We start from the raw sequence: 20,160 nt of genomic DNA on the forward strand, positions 1-20,160 counted from the left end.
CCTTCGCCGGGCCTCCCTGCGCCTGCACCAGGATAAAAAGTGAGTCGTCAGCAACATGGCTTGCCTTTTATATATTGGTGTTCAAGCAAGGGAGATGTCTCGGAACGCTGTGGAGCAACACAGATTTGCCACAGAAGGGACGTCCCTCCCAGGGCTCCCTCCCCATGCACTCCTTTTTTTTTAATTTAAAGTTTTTTTTATTGGATGAGGTAATATAATATTTTGTTTAGTACATACAAATCATATCATTCTGAATATAGAACCCCCCTCCCCCTCCCTCTTTTCTCGGTTGACTTCCAACAACACTACACCCCCCCATTAATTTATATACGTTATTATTTGCTATACTTGTTATTACTTTAACCATGGTAAAAATCTTAATATCTTTCCCCTTCATTATATTCTTATAATTTAATTTACAATCCTTCCAAAGACCACAATTGTCCTTTAACATCCCATTTTTTTCCCAAATATTCCTTGAACTTTTTCCACCCATGCACTCCTTCTTTATCTCTGTCCCCTGCAGGCCTGGAGCAGGCAATGGCCTGAACTGGCTGCCACCACTCTGGTTCTAGCGCTTGACTACAAAGGGCCCAGAGTCCCCTCCCTGGCCCCAGGCAACCCCCTCTTTAGTAAAAGGGAGGCCCCTATTTGAAGTGTGAGGAACGAAGGAAGGTATAGCAAATAAACAGGGAAAAAGTTATACAAGCTGGTCAGAAAACAACAACGCTCCCCACCTTATTTAGTTCCTGCTTTATTTCACAATCTGATCCCAGCAGGCCAGACTCTCTCCACTGTGGGGCAAGGGATCAGTGCTCTCCAAAAGTTGCCTCACTGATCTTCAGCTCAACAGAAAGAACCCCCTTCCTCTCTGTGTCGGAACTTATATGCTGTCTGTCAAAGCTCCACCTCCTCGCTCGTTATTTGCTCCTCCTCCTGACAGGATAGCCTTTAACGGGACCGGTTTTTCAAATGCAGCTCTCTCTCCCTGCTGATTGTAAGCTTTCTGGGCTTAGATCATGAAGTTATCACCTGCAATGGCAGCATGTTATATATAGGTAGGGTTGCGGCAGGCAAACTCCAAGTGATTTGTGCCACTGCCTGCCATTTGCCAGCTGATTGGCTGGAGGAGGCAAGCAAAATGAGCATAAACATGCCTGTGTCACCAGCAGATGACGTCACTTCTGGTGTGACCGCCAATGTTTCGGGCCAAGTTTTAGAGAATCAGTCCTGGTACAATTAGGGTTCCCAGGTGCCCGCCGGTGGTGGGCAAACTCTTGGGGGTTTGCACCCTTGCCTGCCAATCTGCCAGCAATTGGCAGGAGGTGGCAAGCCCTCGGAGGTAATCCGCCACTGGCAGGCACCCCAGGAGTACGCTCAGTGCGTGTGCTCTCAAAAGGCGTGACGACATCACTCCCAGAAGTGACATTGTTGCGCCAGTCACAGGAGCGCTCCTGCACTTCGTTTGGGGCTGATTTTGGCCCCGAACGGGCTGAATCCACCCCACACAGAGTACAGGAGCGCTCCTGTGGCCGGCGCAACGATTTCACTTTCTGGAGTGACATCATCACGCAGGTGCTGGAGCACACGAAGAAGAGCACGCTGCTGGTGCAAGGTAAGTGCCAGGTCCCCCCGGCCCAGCAGGAGGTTAGAGGGACTTGGCAACCCTATTGCTGTCGCTTCTGGGTCATACTGGAAGTGATGTCACCGTGCAGCATCATGGAGCACGTGCACAGATCACTGAGTTACTGGCGCGCCCCAACACCCACCAGTTGCCGGGTGGGGTGGGGGGACCTGGCAACCCTATGCAACACAGAACTATTCCTCAGGCTGAACATTCAAGAAATTTGGCCACTTTGCCACCCAAGGGCTTTGTCACTCAACGTCTAAAAATGACACCCGGGTCCGGTTGCACTTCCTTCTCCTGCTGTTTCCAGTGTAATTTTCTATCCATACGACATGAATTAATGTCTCGGTGATCTGCTGTTGGGCAAACTTACAAGCCATTCTATGTGGCTAGAACAGATTTGGAGTGCACCAAAATGCACCCAGTGGAGAGACAGGAAATCAACACAATGCATTTAAAACAAATAGCCTGAAAAGTGGTGACTTGTTCAAATTGTAAATGTTTTATTGTGGTTATAAAATTGGAAGGTCTAAAACAGAAAGCATATGCAATCGTAGACCTCTATAAACATTTCATTGCTAATCAATAAGTTCTTAGGTCAAAATAATACTTCCATTATGTTTCAAGAATTATACAGCAAAATTATTAACTCTTTTTCTAAATAAAGAAAACGAAAACCAAGGTAATCATAACTTTACAAATTAGTTATTGGGCCGAGTCTGGAGAAAGTGTGTTGTGCCTCTTGAAATCAATGGGACTTGTCTCAATTGTGATTCCCCGTTCAACAGGATGTGGGTGTGATAACTTTCTCAGTATTGGGCCACTGTTGATAACCTGTTGGCTGTCCCCCCTCCTCTTTATGTTGCATCAGTAGCTATTAGTGAAAATCAATAGAACAGGCAAATGATCCTAAGTTTCTTCCTGGAGCAAGGAAAAGCCAAGATATAAATTTAAAGGCACAACATTTTTAAATCCGCTGCTTTGACATGCTATTCTACGCAAAACCTTGGATTCTATGTTCTAATCAGTAAGTTACTCTGCAGTCTTAAAGTAAAGGTGATATAGTTTGTTCTTAGGAACTTTTGCACACCCAGGGTTGATTTAAACGTAATGCTGGGTGTGCAAGAAAAAGTTCGCCACTTGCCAATCCATGTGCCTGGTGTCATGTGCAATTAACCCCAGTCCCGACATAACTGTATTTGTGGCGGCTGAGATCCCAGGTTCAAGTGGCAATGAAGCAGATCAAAGCAGCAGTTAGGGGTTTTTTTACAGCAAGGTATTTTCCCCAGGCACGCTGTTAAATGAAACTTTGGTCTTTCTTGATTGTGCCTCCACATTCAAAGTCTGTACTTTTGGTAGCTAATAAAAGATACTGAAAAATATTTACAGGCATTAATAGTTTAAAATATAATCCCTTTGGAATGTTAAAATACTCGTTATAGTTAGATAAAACATTCTCTAATAAAATGGGAGTAAAACATCAAGAAGCTACAATCTAAAACCACTCCTTTGGTTCACTAAATCTTCTCCGCTTGGGACCCGAATCTTGACTAGAAGAGAATTCAAAATCATAGGCCTAAGAAAACAGAGATGACAAAACAGACTGTTAAGAACATACGACACCATACATGAATAGTTGCTCTATTAAATTGTTGCTACTAATAGTGATTATGAATGCTCAGCTACAGAGAACAAAGGATTCAGTAATGTCCTTGCTTTTTTGATGCAGTGACCGTGTGTAGCCGTTCATCGATGACGCTGTGACACCAAGTCAGATCAAACAGGAAATACGCTCTTTAATTGAGTATATCTATAAATCATTGGTTCCCAAAATGTGAGGCTGGCAGTCCAGGGAGGTATGGGCAGTTGCCAGGAGAGGCATAAACTGCCTTCATCTCTCCCTGCTTCCATCCATTTTTTCCCTCTGTTTCTGTCAAATGTAACCCCTGTGGCTGCAAGGCCAAATCACTTCTGAAAGCCTGGGCAGAATCTTCTTATTTATCATAGGATTTTGATTGGGGGGGGGGGGTTCGATCTCTGGGACCTTATTAAAGTGTGGATAGAACTAACGTGCTCCAGGCAGGTAGTGAGATGGGCGACCTACTTTCCCTTGATTAATTTGTCTCCAGACCTAGAGCCACAGAGAGTACAACTTGGTGTGCCGCTTGGGGTGACTTGAGCATATATTTCTTATGTTAGGTGTAGTTCTGCTTTTAAGGGAGATTTGTTATGAGAATGGTCTGAGAATTAATGCCCAAGGTAGACAGCTGCTCTTCTAGGGAAAGAAGTGCCTGCCTATGTGGCATAAATGTCAAGCGGATAAAACTTTTGTAACTCAAGTGTTTTACAGAAAAATACAAAAAAAAATTATATACAATCAGCTTGTATATGATTAAAATCAAATGTATATTTTTAATATGGGGTTAACTTCACTGATGTTCATAAATGGTTGTTGTGGTTTTTCCGGGCTGTATTGCCGTGGTCTGCGGCTGGCATCTTCAGAGGTGTAGCACCAAAAGACAGAGATCTCTCAGAGAATAGAATTATTTATTAAAAGATTTATACCCTGCTTGTCCAGGAAAAAAGTGTTTGAAGTGGCTTGCAGTAAAACACTGTAAAACAAACTGCCATTTAAAATGCAGTAAAGTATAAATACAGAATTAATAAAAATATCTCTATAAAAGAATAAAAACAAATTTGGAGCAGCAGATTAATAAAGATGAAACAAAGGCAAAATAAAAAACGTTTTTTGAAATGGCACAGCTCTCTAGGGAAGATGTACCCTACCACAGAGAAGGCCCTTTCTCTGGTCACCAAGCCTCACCTCGGAGGCAGTGTTGTGTAGTGGTTAGAGCGATGGACTAAGACTAAGACTAGGGACACCTAGGATCATTCAGATCCTTTCACAGCCATAACACTTGCTGTGTTACCTTGGGCCTGTCACTCTGATCTCAACCTACTCTATATCACGGGGTTTTTGTCAGGATTGAATGGAGACGAGAAGAGTTCACAAATAATTCTAGGGGGAGAAGGTCCATGCCAATCACCGAACTGCTTTTTCCTCTCCCACCACATTTTTTTCACCTTCTTTCCACATTGTTCTGCATCGTTCAGAGTAAATACGGTCCTGATCACAACATTAGGTTTCAAGGGTTGGGTTTGGGTCTTCAGTATTTTAAAGGGAGCCTTAAGTTTCTCTCTCTCTCCCTCCTTGTCTTTCAAATCTTCTTCTCTTTCCCCCCATTTTGACCAGGCACTGCTCAGCACAGAGCATAGAGAGCTCAACTATATATATATATAGTTTTTATATATATATAAAAGTGCACAATTTGACAGCAGTGAGGCTACTTTCACTAGGACCTGAGCTGAGAGGAGTGGCTTCCCCAAGGCCACCTGCTGAGCTCATGGCAGGAATGGGATTTGAACCAGCAGAGTGCTGACTCGCAGCCCAACCACTTAACCAACACACTGAGTGCCAATATCTGTCACATTTTTATCTGGCCTTTCTCCAAGGAGCACAGGGTGGAATACATGGTCTTTCCTTCTCCACTTTGCCTTCATGACAACCCTGCGAGGTCGGTTAGACTGAGAGAGTCACTGGCTCATGGTCACCTGTAGTGGGGATTTGAACCTGGCTCTTCCCAGTCTGGTCCAAACCACTGTATCTCATTGGTAAATGGTCTTGCAGGACTGCCTCTCCTGCTATGCCCCACCATGACAGCTTTGCTCATCTGACCTAGGCCTTCTGAAGGTGCCCACACCCTGCAGGTTAGGGTTACCTCTGGTGGGGATGGGTGATCCCCCACTCCCAGCCTCCGCCCCCTGCCACCTCTCACCTGGCTAGTGGGGGTGGGTGGGATGCAGGAATGGAGTTAGTAACTATGGATCACACTTCAGGGCACAATTTCGTCTGCCTGAATCTCACTGAAATCGATAGGACTTGTATGTGTGAATGTGTATTGGACTGCTACCCTATGAATGACCTAATTTTCCTGGATTGTAATTCCACTTCAAAAAGCAGGGAGGAAAATGTTGATAAGTTCTCTGCTAACCATGTAAGATCCAAGGTGAGCTGAGCTCTGTTTTCTCTTCCTGTTGCAAGTATAAAAGCCTGGGCTTGGCAGAGGCGCAAGACTTTTGGCAAGAGCCAAAGGCCATTTAGCCCTTGATTCTTAGCCTGTGGCCTTAGATCCAGACAAGTAGATCCAGCACTACCCCAAGAGGTAGCTTATTTTTTTTTACTCATTTTTTAAAAAAACTGCTCAGAAAAGCATGGTAGAAAATTAAATAACCACCTAAATAAATTTGCACCAAAAAAGTTACATTGATGAGAGGGGGAGATGCACCTGATCTGTTGCTTTCCAGAAAAAAAGATAGCATATGAACTTACTGGCTTGCCTGATCCAAAGCTGTGCCTCTTCTGTGTTTCTTTAGGACCTTTTGCTGCTAACTGGTTTTTGCTCTTTTCCACACCGCCCTTTACAGAGACAGAGGAACTGTTAGTTCTAGAAGAGAGGTCTGCAGATAGCTATTAAGCAGCACACTGCGCATCCGTAGGCTGTTCGTCTTCCTCGTCGTGTGTTAAAAATTAATGAAGGCGTCTTAAGAGTGGCGACAGTAAGGGCAAGCCTTACTTTTGTCATGACGACCGATGATTTACTTTCACCACTGTAAATTCTGAAGGGCATTTCCTAAGTTGCTGATTCCACCGGAACCATCCTTATAATGCTTACAGGTGAAAATGTATCTGTCAGTAAAGGATCTGGCAAATGCGCGAGAGGACAAGGAACACAACATTTGCACAAGAGCCTGTTTTTGAACTAACCCAGTAGAATAGTATAAAAGGGCAGAAAAGTTGTGGCAGGAGAGCGATGGTAAGGTGAAGGCCCCTCAGTCAGAATCCCCATTGAGGTTCCTGTGCCGCCTTGGGTGAATGCCATAATCCTGAGATAATTTTACCTTGTAAAATGTCACTTAATCACCGGTGTTATCGTAGGAACCTCTAGAAGCATTCACTGACAAAAACAAGAACAGCCCTATTTTGATTCCCCCCCCCCCAAAAAAAAACAGGAAAACCTAGCCCTCAGAGCTTACCCACAACAGGGCTAAATTTGGTCATTGTTAAAATCTGACTGTGACTAACAGTATGTTTTAAATACTTGTAAATAATATTTGTCCTGCTTTTCGCTAACCCCAGTGCCAGAATTTATTTAATGCCCATACAAAATCTCAGACATTATATGGTCTGGTCAGTAGACGCTGCCGAATCTAACAGGCACCAAAAGGGCACTGTAACATGCTGGGTTAGGGATCCAGGTTCAAATTCTCATTCAGATGTGCAATTCAGTGACCTTGGATCAGCTGCGAGAATCACAAAGCATCAATTTGTACTACAGAAAAATGTTCCAGAAATTAATAAATAATAACTGTTCTCATGTAACTGTATTAATTTTAGTCCCAGTCATTGAGAAGGTCTGAAAAATCTGTAAGTATTTTATCTTCTCTTTGAACATAATCTTTAACTTGTTCAATTAAAAATAATTAAAAATAACACACTAACTTCATTGCACTGAAATTTCTTTCCACTTCGAGTCCTGCCCTCAGATATTTCAAGTTCCGAAGTATTGTTTACTAGATGTTCTGCCTAAAAGTAGTTAAACAAATAGCTCAGTAGAAAAACATTATTTCTTGGACTGCTTACCAAAAACAGAATTTTTCTCTTTATTTCTTTCTCACAGTTTGAGCCCAGCTTCCCTTGGCTTTGCAATTAAATCAACAGATAAACTTAACGGGAATTTCTGTGCTTTCAGGCGGACTGCGCATCTTTCATGCTGTTGTTTAAACCTTCCCTTGTATGTTTACATCAACTGAAGTTCATTCACTGGTTTATTTTTTTTAATGAGTTTTTTACAAGTTGAAAAACTGTTCCAGCAAGGAGAGGGGTAGACAAATGTCACAAATGCCAGCTAGTACGTGCTAGACGTAGCTGGATAATTTATTTCTCTAAAAGAGGAATATTTATTTCTCTGCTGCCTTTCTTCCAGTCGGTATTCAGAAACATAAAACAGTAACTCAAATGGGGGAAAAGCAGTAAAAGACACAAAACATATAAAATACAATCGTCAGTAAAAGAGCAAAGGGTAAACTCTGTTGCCCCCCCCCCCCCCGCACATCCTTTCAAGTGCCAAAACAGACGCAGGGAGAGTGCAGTTTAGCCCTAAATGGGGTGAAATCGCCCAGTAGGCCCTCTCTCCACCTGCTTAACTTCTGTATGTAGGGGCACGTGTAGGAAGGCCTCAAATGAGAACATCTCATCCGCTCCCTCCATGTTATCAAGGCTAAGGCTAGTTAATTGTCTGAATATCTGTTTAGCCTTGAAAACATGTCTAATGTAGGCCATACACAGGGCTTTTTTTCAGGGGGAACGGAGTTCCGGAACCTCTTGAAAATGGTCACATGGCTGGTGGCCCCGCCCCCTGATCTCCAGGCAGAGGGGAGTTGAGATGGCCCTCCGAGGGCAATCTCAACTCCCCTCTGCCTGGAGATCAGGGGGCGGGGCCACCAGCCCCGCCCTCCGAGGGCAATCTCAACTCCCCTCTGCCTGGAGATCAGGGGGCGGGGCCACCAGCCATGTGACCATTTTCTCCAAGGGCAACCCACTGAGTTCCACCACCTCTTTCCCCAGAAAAAAAGCCCTGGCCATACAGCATAAGCAAGGTTCTGACAAGAACTGTAAAAAGGAATATTAGAAGAAAAGTCCAGCTTTATACCTGAAAATGATCGATGGACAAATTTTGGCTTTCTTCTATTTTCATATCTTCATCTTCTTCACATTGTAAATTTAGTTCTGTGAATGTTGGAAATATTTTTTTTTAAATCCTCAGATCATTGATTTAACATCACTTTATATTTCTGGACTTAAGTTACAAGTTAGTTCATTTTTAAAATGGGGTCAATAGAAAAAGTGATATATTAGGAAGGCTCTAGTCCTCACTATTCTCTGAGTGGGAGGCAGGAGACCTATAGGATGTGTAAGTTGCTCTTGAGCTTCTCCACAGCCCTTTTTTCTAGGGCATTAACCATGTAAGGAACCCAGAGGGCCACGCTTCCCAGTCACTGCAAGTCTGATTGTGGAAAATCAAATACAGAACAGAAGTGGGGGGGGGGGGGGAAATCCGATTTAATTTTTAACAGGACAAGAATTCAATTCATCCTGTTTTACTTTGCTGCCATTTTTTACTCCCATAACCTTTCTGTAAGTAAAAGGAAGCAGAGAAAAGTCCATCTTTTGCAAACTTATTTTTTTAATCATGATTTTAAAAAACATACAAATATTTAAGCTATTTATTGTAGACTTATATGTGATCATGAATCTGATAAAATAGGAAAGAGTCCAGTAGCACCTTTAAGACTAACCAACTTTACTGTAGCATAAGCTTTCGAGAACCACAGTTCTCTTCGTCAGATGCATCGTCGGCTTTTGAGAATTACAGCTCTCTTCGTCAGATGCATCTGGATCTGATGAAGAGAGCTGTGGTTCTTGAAAGCTTATGCTACAGTAAAGTTGGTTAGTCTTAAAGGTGCTACTGGACTCTTTCCTATTTTGCTAATACAGACTAACACGGCTGACTCCTCTGGATCTATGAATCTGATAAGTAGGCTTTACAGCAACAGAAACAACTTCATAAAATTAAGTGGAAGTGGAGAAAGGATGCTGGCCTTGCATACTGGCATAAAATCAGTTTGATATTGGTTTTGTACCTCTGACATGCAGAGCCTCCTTTGCATTTTTCTGCTCCCTCATTTTATTTTCTATAACAACATCTTCCTGTGTAAAGAACACAAACAAGGACAACTGCAACATAGCCAATTGTTTTGTTAATACTTTTGACAGATGAATAATTAAAACAATGATCTCTGGACATTTCAACTCATAAAATGGAAAAAATAATGATTTCATAAATCAGAATAAAATATACATAATACATAAATCCTTACAGCCATTTTCTGGTCCTGTGCCTTTGGCGGCGTCAACGAGTCTTCTTCCTTTACTATGGCTCCATCAATGTGCTCCATCCGGTCTTTCTCTGTTGTCACTTTAACTTTCAGCAAATGAAAAGGGGTGGGAACCTCACCCACGTTTAGGTATATAGGTTCTCCCTCAAACACCATCTCTTCACTATCACCTTCCTTGAAACCAGGTGGTTGGTAGTCAGGTGGTGTGACTGAAAAGAAAGGTTGGTTTTCAAACCACTTGGCACGTTCTTCCCGGAGGTTTCATCCCCAGGTTTAAATGCTTTTGTTCTAATCTTTCCTGGCTTTTAACTGTTGTTGGGTTTTATAATTACGGGAGGAGGATGCTATATTTTATTTTGCTTTGCCTGAGACATGCACTCCAGAAACATGGCATATAAAATAACCAAAACAGAATTAAGATGTGAAATGATACCTTCATCATAATAGAAGAGTTTCATGGTCAGACAGACATCATCAGGTAGCGGACTCAAATTCTGCATCAGAACATAAATCTTCCGAAGCAGTAGGATACTTGCTTTCTTCGTATCCGCACATGTGATGTTGGAATTGTCCCCCTGGTTTTTACTAGAAAAGCACAAAATGTCCATTGATGGTAATGCACAACCAGGGCAGATGCTTCCGCCTATAAAGTGGCAGAACCCATAGCTTCCACCCCCCAAGCTCCATGCACCAATTTTGCCCCAGTTCCATCCAGCCCAGCTCCTCCTGTTTGCGCTTCAGATCATCACAGTTTTCTTTGGGAAAATGTTACCTGGTGCATCACATGGGCATCTCATACTTACATAAATAAGAGCCAATCCCTCCCTACCCTGTTGGCAAAGCTTCAGTGAAGGGTTGGGAGCGGGACAGTTGTAGACAAGCCAACAGAAGAAGTGCAGCAAGTGAGGTACTGATTTTCCATGTACAAACCCCAGAAGATTTAATTAATCTGGGACCAGGTGCAGACTGTACCTGCTATGTTCTGAGACTTATCAAAACTGTTGAAATTTGCTAAAAAAGAGCTTCCCCAATATTTAAAATAGACAAATTTTCCAACATTTGGAAAACACTTTTCCCAAGGGAAGAGAAATGGGGGCCATTGAATTTCTTAAGTATCTGCAAAAGTATTTGAGAGAGTATTTCCTTTACTATTTCTATTATGCTTTCCTTAAAAATGCAGTCAGAGATCAGTTCAGTGTGTTACAAAAATGTGCTATGTAGCTACAAAAACAGAATCTAGTAATGTTTCCTTGGCGAACAGGGCTATGTTAATAATTCCATTCCTGGAAGCAAAGAACTCATTTTCATTTCATTCTTACTAGAACAGGCAGCGAGAGCAATGTCTCCTAAAGCTGCAATGTGAAAAGAGAAAAATGAGAAGAGAATACCTTACAAAATCCATCTCTGGTCCTTTGTCAGTGTATTTGAACTTAAATTGGTAGCATTCTGTAACTGTCTAAATACAAAACACAGTAGTCACATATCTAACATGAAAATTAGGATACATTGGAGAATATAATAGTTTTATATTAACATGTTCAGGAACTAATATTGGTGGTGTATCCCTTTTTAATGGGTTGCTTGCTGCATATCCATTCTGCTGAGCGTCTTATGTCAGGGGAGAAGGCTGCTTGTGCTGAAAGAAAAATCACCGCTGTTAGCAGAATGGATGCACGAGATCCAACCCTTTGTATTTAAATGTTGGAGTAGACTGGACAAGTAATATAGGCCATTAATACTGCAAGTAATGGGTTGGGACAGCTGATCCTGGACAGCTGTTACAAGTCCACCCAAGAACAGATTTACAGCTCAAGCTAGGCATTTGCTTCAATGGTTGCCTGCCCTGCACCATTCACTTGAGTGGAAGGAAAGCATGTTTTTTGCTCTCTTTTCCACACTGAGAACAGATCCTCTGATGAACTACATGGCGCAATCCCATGCAAATATGAGCACACAAGACTCTGGACATTGATTTGGGCCGTCAACAGTGCACTGGATATAGTGCTAATGACACAATACATAGTTTAAACAGACATACTTGAACCCACAATGAACTGTACTGATTTTGATTGGATGCTCAGTGCATAGACACCGCTTCATATGACTCTGAGTCAGGTGAAGTCTCTTGAACAGAGCCGCCATCATTTTTCCTTGCTTTAAAAATTAGGTGTGTGGTGATTCTATTAGGATCAAGGCCGCAGTTCAAAAGTTATTATTTAATAATATTATTTAATAATATAATAATATTTGATTTGTATACTGCCCTTCAGGACAACTTAATATCCACACAGAGCGCTTTACAAAGTATGTTATTATTATCCCCACAACAATCACCCTGTCAGGTGGATGGAGCTGAGAAAGCTCTGAGAGCCAAGCTACAAGTGACGAATGACACTTGATTACAAGTGGAGCGCAAGTGAATGGCAAGTGAACAGGGAGGAATGCACGAGAGTCTGTTCACTTGCCAGGCAAGTGTCATTCGTCACTTGTAGCTTGACCCTCAGAGAGCTGTGACTGACCCAAGGTCACCCAGCTGGCTTCAAGCGGAGGAGTGGGGAATTTGAACCTGGTTTTCCAGATTAAAATCCCATTGCTCTTAACCACTACACCAAACTGGCTCTCCCAAACATTTAAGCCTTTCCCCTCTGCAATATTTTCAGGCCTTAAATGGCCCTGGTGAAATGCTGTTTGCCCTGTTGAAGAAATATTGCGTGTGTGTGTAGGCTTAACCTCTGTTCCCCTCAGACCCCTTTGTACCTGATTTTTTGTCAAAAACGCTGGGAACAACATTAATGGAAATACATGTGGCAATCCAGTTGCAAATAAGTAAAGTTAGAAGAATCATCCCGTCCATGTAAAAAGCAGGGAGAGGAGGAGAATAAAACATTTAAGCTGCAACTTTATAAAATTAATATTCTTTAATATTATCACATCATACAGATATGTGGTGACACCTTGTGGCTGGTTACTTTATGTGTTGAGGAACACAATTTTGAGCCAGACTATTGTCCTCTTGATCCCAAAGAATGAAAGCAGCAAGATTTTAATGGAATATACTGCCTTATCCATTAAGATTTACTTTTTATGAGCAAGTAACAAAGTGATGGTGTTTGCAAGGAGTCAACGTTTTCAGAAAGCAAAAATAAAACGCAGTATTACAGGGAAGATAGGAAGTAGGAGTACAGCTTAATACATTTGTATGATGCACATAAATACAGTTGTTATGTAGAAGGTTCCTTTGATCTCCAAACAACAGACCTCACTAGTACCTCTAGAGAAAATGACTGGTTTGGAGGGTGGACCCTATGGTTTTATATCTTGCTTAGGTCTCCCCTCCCCAAACCTTGACCATCCAAATTACTATCTTCAAATCTCCACCATGGAGTCGGCAACCCTATCATAAACCTACCTGAGGGTCCTCTATATTGGTGTAAACCTGCATTTAAAGATAAATAACATAATTAAAACATCTCAAAGTAAAATTCAGCAGAATCAATGCTGATTCAATTTGATATGTGGGCATACTCTTTTAAAAACTTACTGCTAAGACGATCAACCTGAGCTGATTAAAATAAAACATTAAAAACATAATTAGAAATTAGAAGCATTGCTCATTGTCTATAACAAGTACAACTCTAATTCAACCTATGAATACACAGTGGCTTGTTACAGAAAAAAATCGTATCTAACTTACATATTTTTTCTGCAGTGCATCATAGCATCCTAACATCCTGTAAAAAGAAAGCAATATTGCTGCCTCGTGCAAATGTTTGTGTTTATTTTTAAAATAGAAACATTCAGTAGCATCTATTGAGCAATTTTCCATCGGGTTTTTATTAATGAACCATGAATATTGTTTTTTATCATTCTTTTTATAGACTGGGCCAAGAAACGAATGGCATTTGCATTCACTTGGAATAAAACAGTGAAATAGTGAATTAAATAAACAAGTATAAAGTGCTTTTAATTTTGGGATACATGTGATTTTGACCGCTGAGTGTAGTTCTCTGCATTAGATTCTGCTGATCTCTACACAAGGCTTACACTAACACCTGCTGGCCCTACCCACCATTTAAAAATCACAGTGTACATACCATTTCACTAGCTGACCAGAGTTTGGACATTTTTTGTCTTCCTTCAGTATTTTCACACAGAGGTCTTGAAAGACACAAGCAAAGCAAAATCAGTTTGGGAGACCAAAGCTACTACCTGGGATAAAATTATTAATGGCAATTTATTTTCTGCTTTTTATCATCCAGAACAGAATAAAGTTTTGCTGTTCAAAAGAGTTTACAACATTGAAGCTTTAATGCAGCTAAAATGAAATCTTATACAAAGATACTTTTCTTGAACAGCATTTTTTGGTATCTTCCAAAGATCCCAGTACAGATTTATCAGCCACATAGACATATGTTTTATCTTTGTATTATTACACTGTTATAACCTGCCCTGAGCCCACTCGCAGGGAGGGCGGACTGTAAATTAAATAAATAATAGCTGTATTAAGTGAGCATTAATGCATGAAAATTTAAACTCAAATAAAAAATTTTTTTAGTCTTCATGGTGTCCTGTCACCATTGCGTAGGAATCTCAGTGGGGTATAATGCCGTACAGTCCACCCTCCAAAGCTGCCATTTTCTTCAGGGGATATGATCTCTGTAGTCTGAAGATCAACTCTTAGAGAACTTCATCTCCCTACCTGAGGCTGGCAACTCTACAAGACGTGTCTGTTTTTGTTGCAGTAGCCTACAGCCGTCCTTTTGGAATAATATATAGACAGTGTATTCCAAAAGGAACAATAATTACCATCTAGATATCTGGTTCCATAGGCACATTCTGGAAAGATCCCTCTTAGATAAGTAATGCAAGATACAGCTATTGCCAGCAGTCTCTTCACTAACACTAGCGATTGTTGCTCAGTTGATATCTTGTTAGGAAATATCACTGCACTCTAAAATGTAAAGAAGGAATAATTAAACGGAGGTTGAATTTTCATGCTACCTTGACGTGTTCTTTCAATAATAAAATTAAGATGATAAAAACTGATTAATGAAGAAACATTCATGGTGAGTCTACAAACTTAGGTTGAATTTACACACATGCCACATAAAAATCTTTTTAGTCCTTTGTCCCTTTGTTGGTATGCTGCATGTGTGAAAAACAGAAGAGCAGCTCTAAATACACAAATATCAGGCTACTGACATGAAAAAAAAACAGGCAGTTTGTGAAATCAGAAAGGTGCTGGTTCTGGGTTTACGGACTGATTGATGGCCATGCAGAAAGACTGACAATCAATTAAATTGCAATCTTTCTGGGCATTGGAGCTACTGGCTTTAATTTAAAATCAATGTTCCTAGTCCTCATGAAATCTGAGACATTGAATAATGGGATGGAATCAAATGTGAAAATATCAGTAAACAGAGTGGCATGTCCAAATTCTAATCCCTGTCTCAAGTCTTTTCAAGGGTTCAGCTTTTTCTGTTTGAGATTAGCAATTTCAGAAAAGGAACTATACTGAATATTATAGAATATGTGCAAAATGTTCACTAAGGCTGCAGTCCTAAGAACTTTTCTGGAAATAAGCCCCACAATATAGTGTGACTACCCCTGTGTAGAGCTACTTAGGATTGCTCCTCAAGTGTTGTTTGCCATTCTCCATGTTAATGAAAAATCACATGCAAAGAATATGTACCTAAAAAAAGCAAAATAACCTTGCTAAGGACAAAAGGAGACTGACAAGTTCTGGGGTCAACCAAAAATGCAGCTGTTAACAGACCACAGTCAGGATCCAACCCTTTGTTCTAAACAGAATGCCGTTTCATGCTGAGTAAATTACTGACAAGAGGACAGACTCAAGTGGATAGCCATATTGGTCTGTAGTAGAAGAGCAAGATTCAGCTCCAGTAGCAAAGACTAACTAGATTTCCTGGAAATATAACTGGACTTTAAGGTGCTACTGACAGTGGACTGAGTTTGCCTCCTCTCCCTCCCAGGAAAAGCATCTTAGCAAGAGGAAGATCAGTCTGGCTTCAGAGAAGAAGCAGCTCTATGGTAAAAGAACACTGCTTAAAAAGGGCTGATTGTCCTCCAAGCAGCTGTCTATGTGCTGCCCATAGGAGTTCAGCTAACTCCTGGTCATTGGCAGTGCGGAAGAGACAGGCACTGTGTCCAGAAACTGTGCCACAAGCAGCCAAGTCTCAGTCAAGCCCCTGTGGTGTTGCCATTGCTATGGATCTGGCTAGCAGTGGTGTGGAAAGCAGGGCTTTTTTGTGGCAGTACTCCAGTACTGTGTACTGGCACCTTTTGGGGGGCTCTCCCAACTTGTCCTTAAGGGGGAATTGGTGGAAATCAATGCAACCATATATATGAGTATGGGCAACTTTTTAAAAAACAGCAAAAAAAAAAAGCAATCTGTGGAAGAGACCCGTTCTTCACAGGGTGTACCAATGTCCTCTGATATTGAGATTGGGGTAGCCTTGATGACTAAATGGAACCGCTAAGTTCAGAGGCAGTAACCCTCAGATGCTTTGACTTCTGTGCCCTGCTGATGGGCCTTCTCTCAGCATCCGGTTGATGGCCACCATGTGAAACGGGATGCTGGACCAGGTGGCCCATTGGTCCATTCTAGCATGGCTGCTCTTACATTCTTATAGGAAGAAGCAATGGGCATCCCTTGCTTAGGAGGATAAAATATTTTGAGCTGACCCTGTATTCAGCTGCCAACCCCAAGGGGAAAGGATCGACGGCACTGTCACCCACGGGCCACAGGATCATGAGTTTCCAACCAAGGGAGAGCAGCAGTGGTGAATGAAAACCAGGAAAAGGGCTGACAAATTTAGCTCCCTCCCCTGCCATTTCCCCCTCTGTTGCCTGGCTTGTCTTTTTAGTTTGCAGGCCTGTCTCTCTTGATGGATGGCGGCCGCTTTGGGAGACAATGGTCTGAAAAGTGGGATATGAATATAATAAATAGAATTGATATAAAATCCCATTAAAATCTCAGTGCAAGAATAAATAACGGCAAGGAATGGACCCCTACCAAAGAATTCCGTTGCATCTGCGCCGTTGCCATATTGCCACTTCTTTCCTAACGTGTTATTTCTGTGAACAAAACAGTTGCATTAGTACATACTCAGCTCCAGTACAAATTTTTTTTAAAAAGCCCAGACCTGATTATATAAACTAAGATAGACAGGCAGATATTCCAAGCATTGATCCATAGTTTGGGAAGCAACCCCTGTGCCCTAAAACAAACTTCCAATGCACTTCGGTGCTACACCTCTGAAGATGCCAGCCACAGCTGCTGGCGAAACGTCAGGAACTACAATGCCAAGACCACAGCAATACAGCCCGGAAAATCCACAACAACCAAACTTCCAATGTATTCAAAAATCTGTGGGTGGATTTTCATGCCTGTAGACAAACATTTCATGCCTCATGAGTCCCTCTGCACATCAAGGTACAGTTAAAAGTACAACCACAGGGGCCATTTGAAAAATTGGCAACCGTATGAATAGAAGGTAGGGAAGGAAACGGAGGAGAAATTTGGAGTCATTGTCAGTGCCTCTCAGGGGATGAGAAAAGACCAAGCCACTTTCATTTTTTGAGGCTCCTGGTGTGGCTTGGTGATGGGCACAAGTGTAAAGACATATGAACATCGTTCAGTCCTGTCACTGTATTTCTGCCACTGTATGGACAATCTAATTTGGAGATATCCTCAAAAATCCAAATTTGAAGCCCTGGCGAAATGTCCCTCCTGCCCCCTTCAGAGACCCTGGTTACTGTGATAAGACTGAGGCAACTCTGGCAGGAAAAATAAACAGGAGTCTTGTGGTGCTGGAAAGATTGCTAGCAATTTCTAAGTCTGGTTTTTGTGGAAGAGAGAAACAAGAAAGGGGGCAAGAGGAGAAACGTCTTCCTCTAAGTCAGAGACTCAGGACATCTTTTAGGCACTGCTTTTAGCCACATACCACGGGCAAGCTCAGCTATAATAATTAATAATTAATTGTTTGCTGATGGACCTAATACAAGCGGTGATTTCTTATGTGTTTGCTATAAGCAGTTCACAATTGCTTAGTAACTTTGAGAAACTGTGTTTAGTTACATTGAGGATGGAGAGCAAGAATTCAGAGCTTTAAGGGTATAATAGCATGGTTTGTTTGCCAGATACATTCAGCCGGAAAGGAATTCTTAAAAGGTAACATATTCAAGACAATGGCTTATTCTATAGCGTCACACATGCACAAATGTGATGAGCCGACTTCGGTGACGTGCGTACTTAAATTCCTAACCGCGACATGTACTCTGAACCAATCATATTGTAATTAAGTACACTGATAGCGTGCTGTCACAAACACTATAAAAACTCTGCTGCTCAAGGGAGGAGCCAGAGGGAAACCATTTTGGGGGGCTTCTAATGCCTGGTTTCTCTCCCGCTGCTGCAACAACGAAATAAATCTGTCTTCTTACTCCTGGCCTCTAGTGTCTTATTGGATGGGGCACTGGAGGAGACAGCCTTTTTCAGGCATAACAGAAACTTCACTTTTCCCCCTCAAGATGATCCCACATGCTTTATTAACACAGCCTCCCCTCAGGCAGCCTCCTTCCCCATACCGACGCGCCTCCCTCTTTTCCCGCTTTTTCCCCCCCTCAGGCGTCACCGCCCAACGGACGACGCGCTCTCCCCATCCCCCACCGCCCGAGGCGCTTTTCCCGCCTTTTCTCCTCAGCGCCTGTCAGGAGCGCCTTTTGTGTGTGAGAAAGAGACGCGCCTGGGCGTCCCTCGCCATTGATGTGTGTCGCCCGCAAAGCATTATTGTTTTAACACTGCCTGCTAGGGATGTCACCTTTGGGGGCGGGGGGCGTTTCCCTGATAGGAGGCAGGAAGGAATTCGGCAGGGGAAGCTTATGGGGGGGGGAGCAGCGACTCCCCCCCTCCCCTGTTGAATTGATGCTGGCCAAGCAGCTGCTTAAATTTTACACAGTTTCTCTGTCAAGAAGCACAACTCAAGCCTGGTTTAACTGCGAGGCTGGGCTAAGCAAATACAATTTCCCATAGTGCTTTGCAGTTGCACGTTGGTGCATTTAAACTAGGCTGTTGCCAACCTCCAGGTGGGTGCCTGGAGATCCCCTGGAATGACAACTAATTTTTAGATGATCGAGATCAGTTCCCCTGGAGAAAATGGCTGTTTTGGAGGGGGGATTCAATAGCATTACAGCCTGCTGAGGTCCGTCCTAGGGTTGCCAGCCTCCAGGTGGTAGCTGGAGCTTTCCTGGATGATCTCCAGGCAACAGCGACTAGTTCCCCTGGAGAAAATGGCTGCTCTGAAGGGGGGACTCTATGGCATTATACCCTATTGAGGCCCCTCTGCTCCCCAAACCCTGCCCTCTCCAGGCTTTACTCCCAAAATCTCCAGGAATTTCCCAACCTGGAGCTGGCAACCCTAGTCCCTCCCCAGGATCCACTCCCAAAACTCCATCCTTCCCAACCCAGAGTTGGCAGCCCTACGGCACACTTCTCCCAGTGGCGCTTTGCACAGTGGTTTGTGCTGGTTTCAGGCATGCTAACCAGCAAGGTGGCACACACTTTCTTGTGGGAGTTTGTACTTAGCAGTGGGTCCAAATGAGGTTGCCGCTTGTGCAAAGCAGCTATGTGCCACGCTCTTTCCTGTGTGGCAGTCCTCACACTGGGACACCACTTGTGCGTGGGATGGCTTGGGTGGAGAGTGGAGACAAAAGTCTCCCCATAGAGGAATAGTAATCTCAGAATTATAGTTTATTTTCAAAGTACTCTGGTATTGTGGAAAAGGGGAAATGTGTGGTGAGGGCAACGTTAGCTTATACAATAACAGTTTGTAAGAGCTAGCTGTGGCAAAGAGTGAGGGAAGAAAATGGACACGCTTAGTTTCCAAATTAAGAGGCGCCAGAGCTGAATCCGAATTCAGAACCAGTATATAGTGTAGCAGTTAGAGAATCCAACTAGGATCTGGGAGGCAAGGTTTGAATCTCTGCTCTGCCCCAGAAACTTGCTGGGTGATGTTGGGCCAGTCTCACACTCTGAATCTAGCCTTCCTCACAGGGTTGTTGTGAGGATAAAATGGAGAAGGGTGTAACCTGCATTGATGAGGAACTAAATCAAGTAAATAAATAAATCATGCCTGCCCTTTCCTGGCTGGATCCCAGATGTGTGGTGTCTGCTTGTGATTTTTTCATTGGTAATATGATATAATATGAATGATACAGAGTTATCATTTTCTTTCCAGGAAAGAAAAAGCAGCAGAAATAAGTAGAGTTTTGTAGCACTTTACAATCATAGAATCATAGGGTTGGAAGGGACCACCGGGTTCATCTAATCCAAACCCCTGCACAATGCAGGAAATTTACAACTCCCCCCCCCCAAACTCCCAGTGACCCCTGCGCCATGCCTAGAAGATGGCAAAACACCTTGAAGCCTAGCAACGTTATATTCTAGCGTAAACTTTCATGGGCTAGAACTCCTTCTTAAGATGCCTGGAATGGAT

The 20,160-nt window shown here is 42.6% G+C and overlaps 1 protein-coding gene across 1 annotated transcript; it reads right to left on the reverse strand.

Annotated features, from left to right (window-relative positions):
* Window positions 1-2,151: 2,151 nt before the first annotated feature.
* On the reverse strand, window positions 2,152-16,761 carry HORMAD1 (HORMA domain containing 1). Its single transcript, XM_054987329.1, has 14 exons — window positions 16,680-16,761; window positions 14,450-14,594; window positions 13,738-13,801; window positions 13,338-13,374; window positions 13,185-13,205; window positions 13,053-13,079; window positions 11,032-11,099; window positions 10,077-10,228; window positions 9,626-9,852; window positions 9,389-9,455; window positions 8,398-8,474; window positions 7,188-7,271; window positions 6,018-6,104; window positions 2,152-3,203 (listed from the first exon to the last, which is right to left on the reverse strand). The coding sequence occupies exons 1-14, from the start codon at window positions 16,710-16,712 to the stop codon at window positions 3,123-3,125; spliced, it is 1,170 nt and encodes a 389-aa protein (XP_054843304.1). The 5' UTR covers window positions 16,713-16,761; the 3' UTR covers window positions 2,152-3,122.
* Between the last annotated feature and the right edge of the window lie 3,399 nt (window positions 16,762-20,160).

Source organism: Eublepharis macularius, chromosome 1 (genome assembly GCF_028583425.1).
Source record: "Eublepharis macularius isolate TG4126 chromosome 1, MPM_Emac_v1.0, whole genome shotgun sequence".
NCBI lineage: Eukaryota > Metazoa > Chordata > Lepidosauria > Squamata > Eublepharidae > Eublepharis > Eublepharis macularius.

What these genes read in the sequence shown, in the direction of transcription:
- HORMAD1 (XM_054987329.1), bottom strand. Translation starts at nt 16,712, where the DNA reads ATGGCAACGGCGCAGATGCAACGGAATTCTTTG. An exon ending in AGATGCAACGGAATTCTTTG is followed by an intron (nt 14,595 to 16,679) that starts GTAGGGGTCCAT and finishes TTTACATTTTAG; the next exon opens with AGTGCAGTGATATTTCCTAA. An exon ending in CCAATATAGAGGACCCTCAG is followed by an intron (nt 11,100 to 13,052) that starts GTAGGTTTATGA and finishes TTTTGTATTTAG; the next exon opens with ACAGTTACAGAATGCTACCA.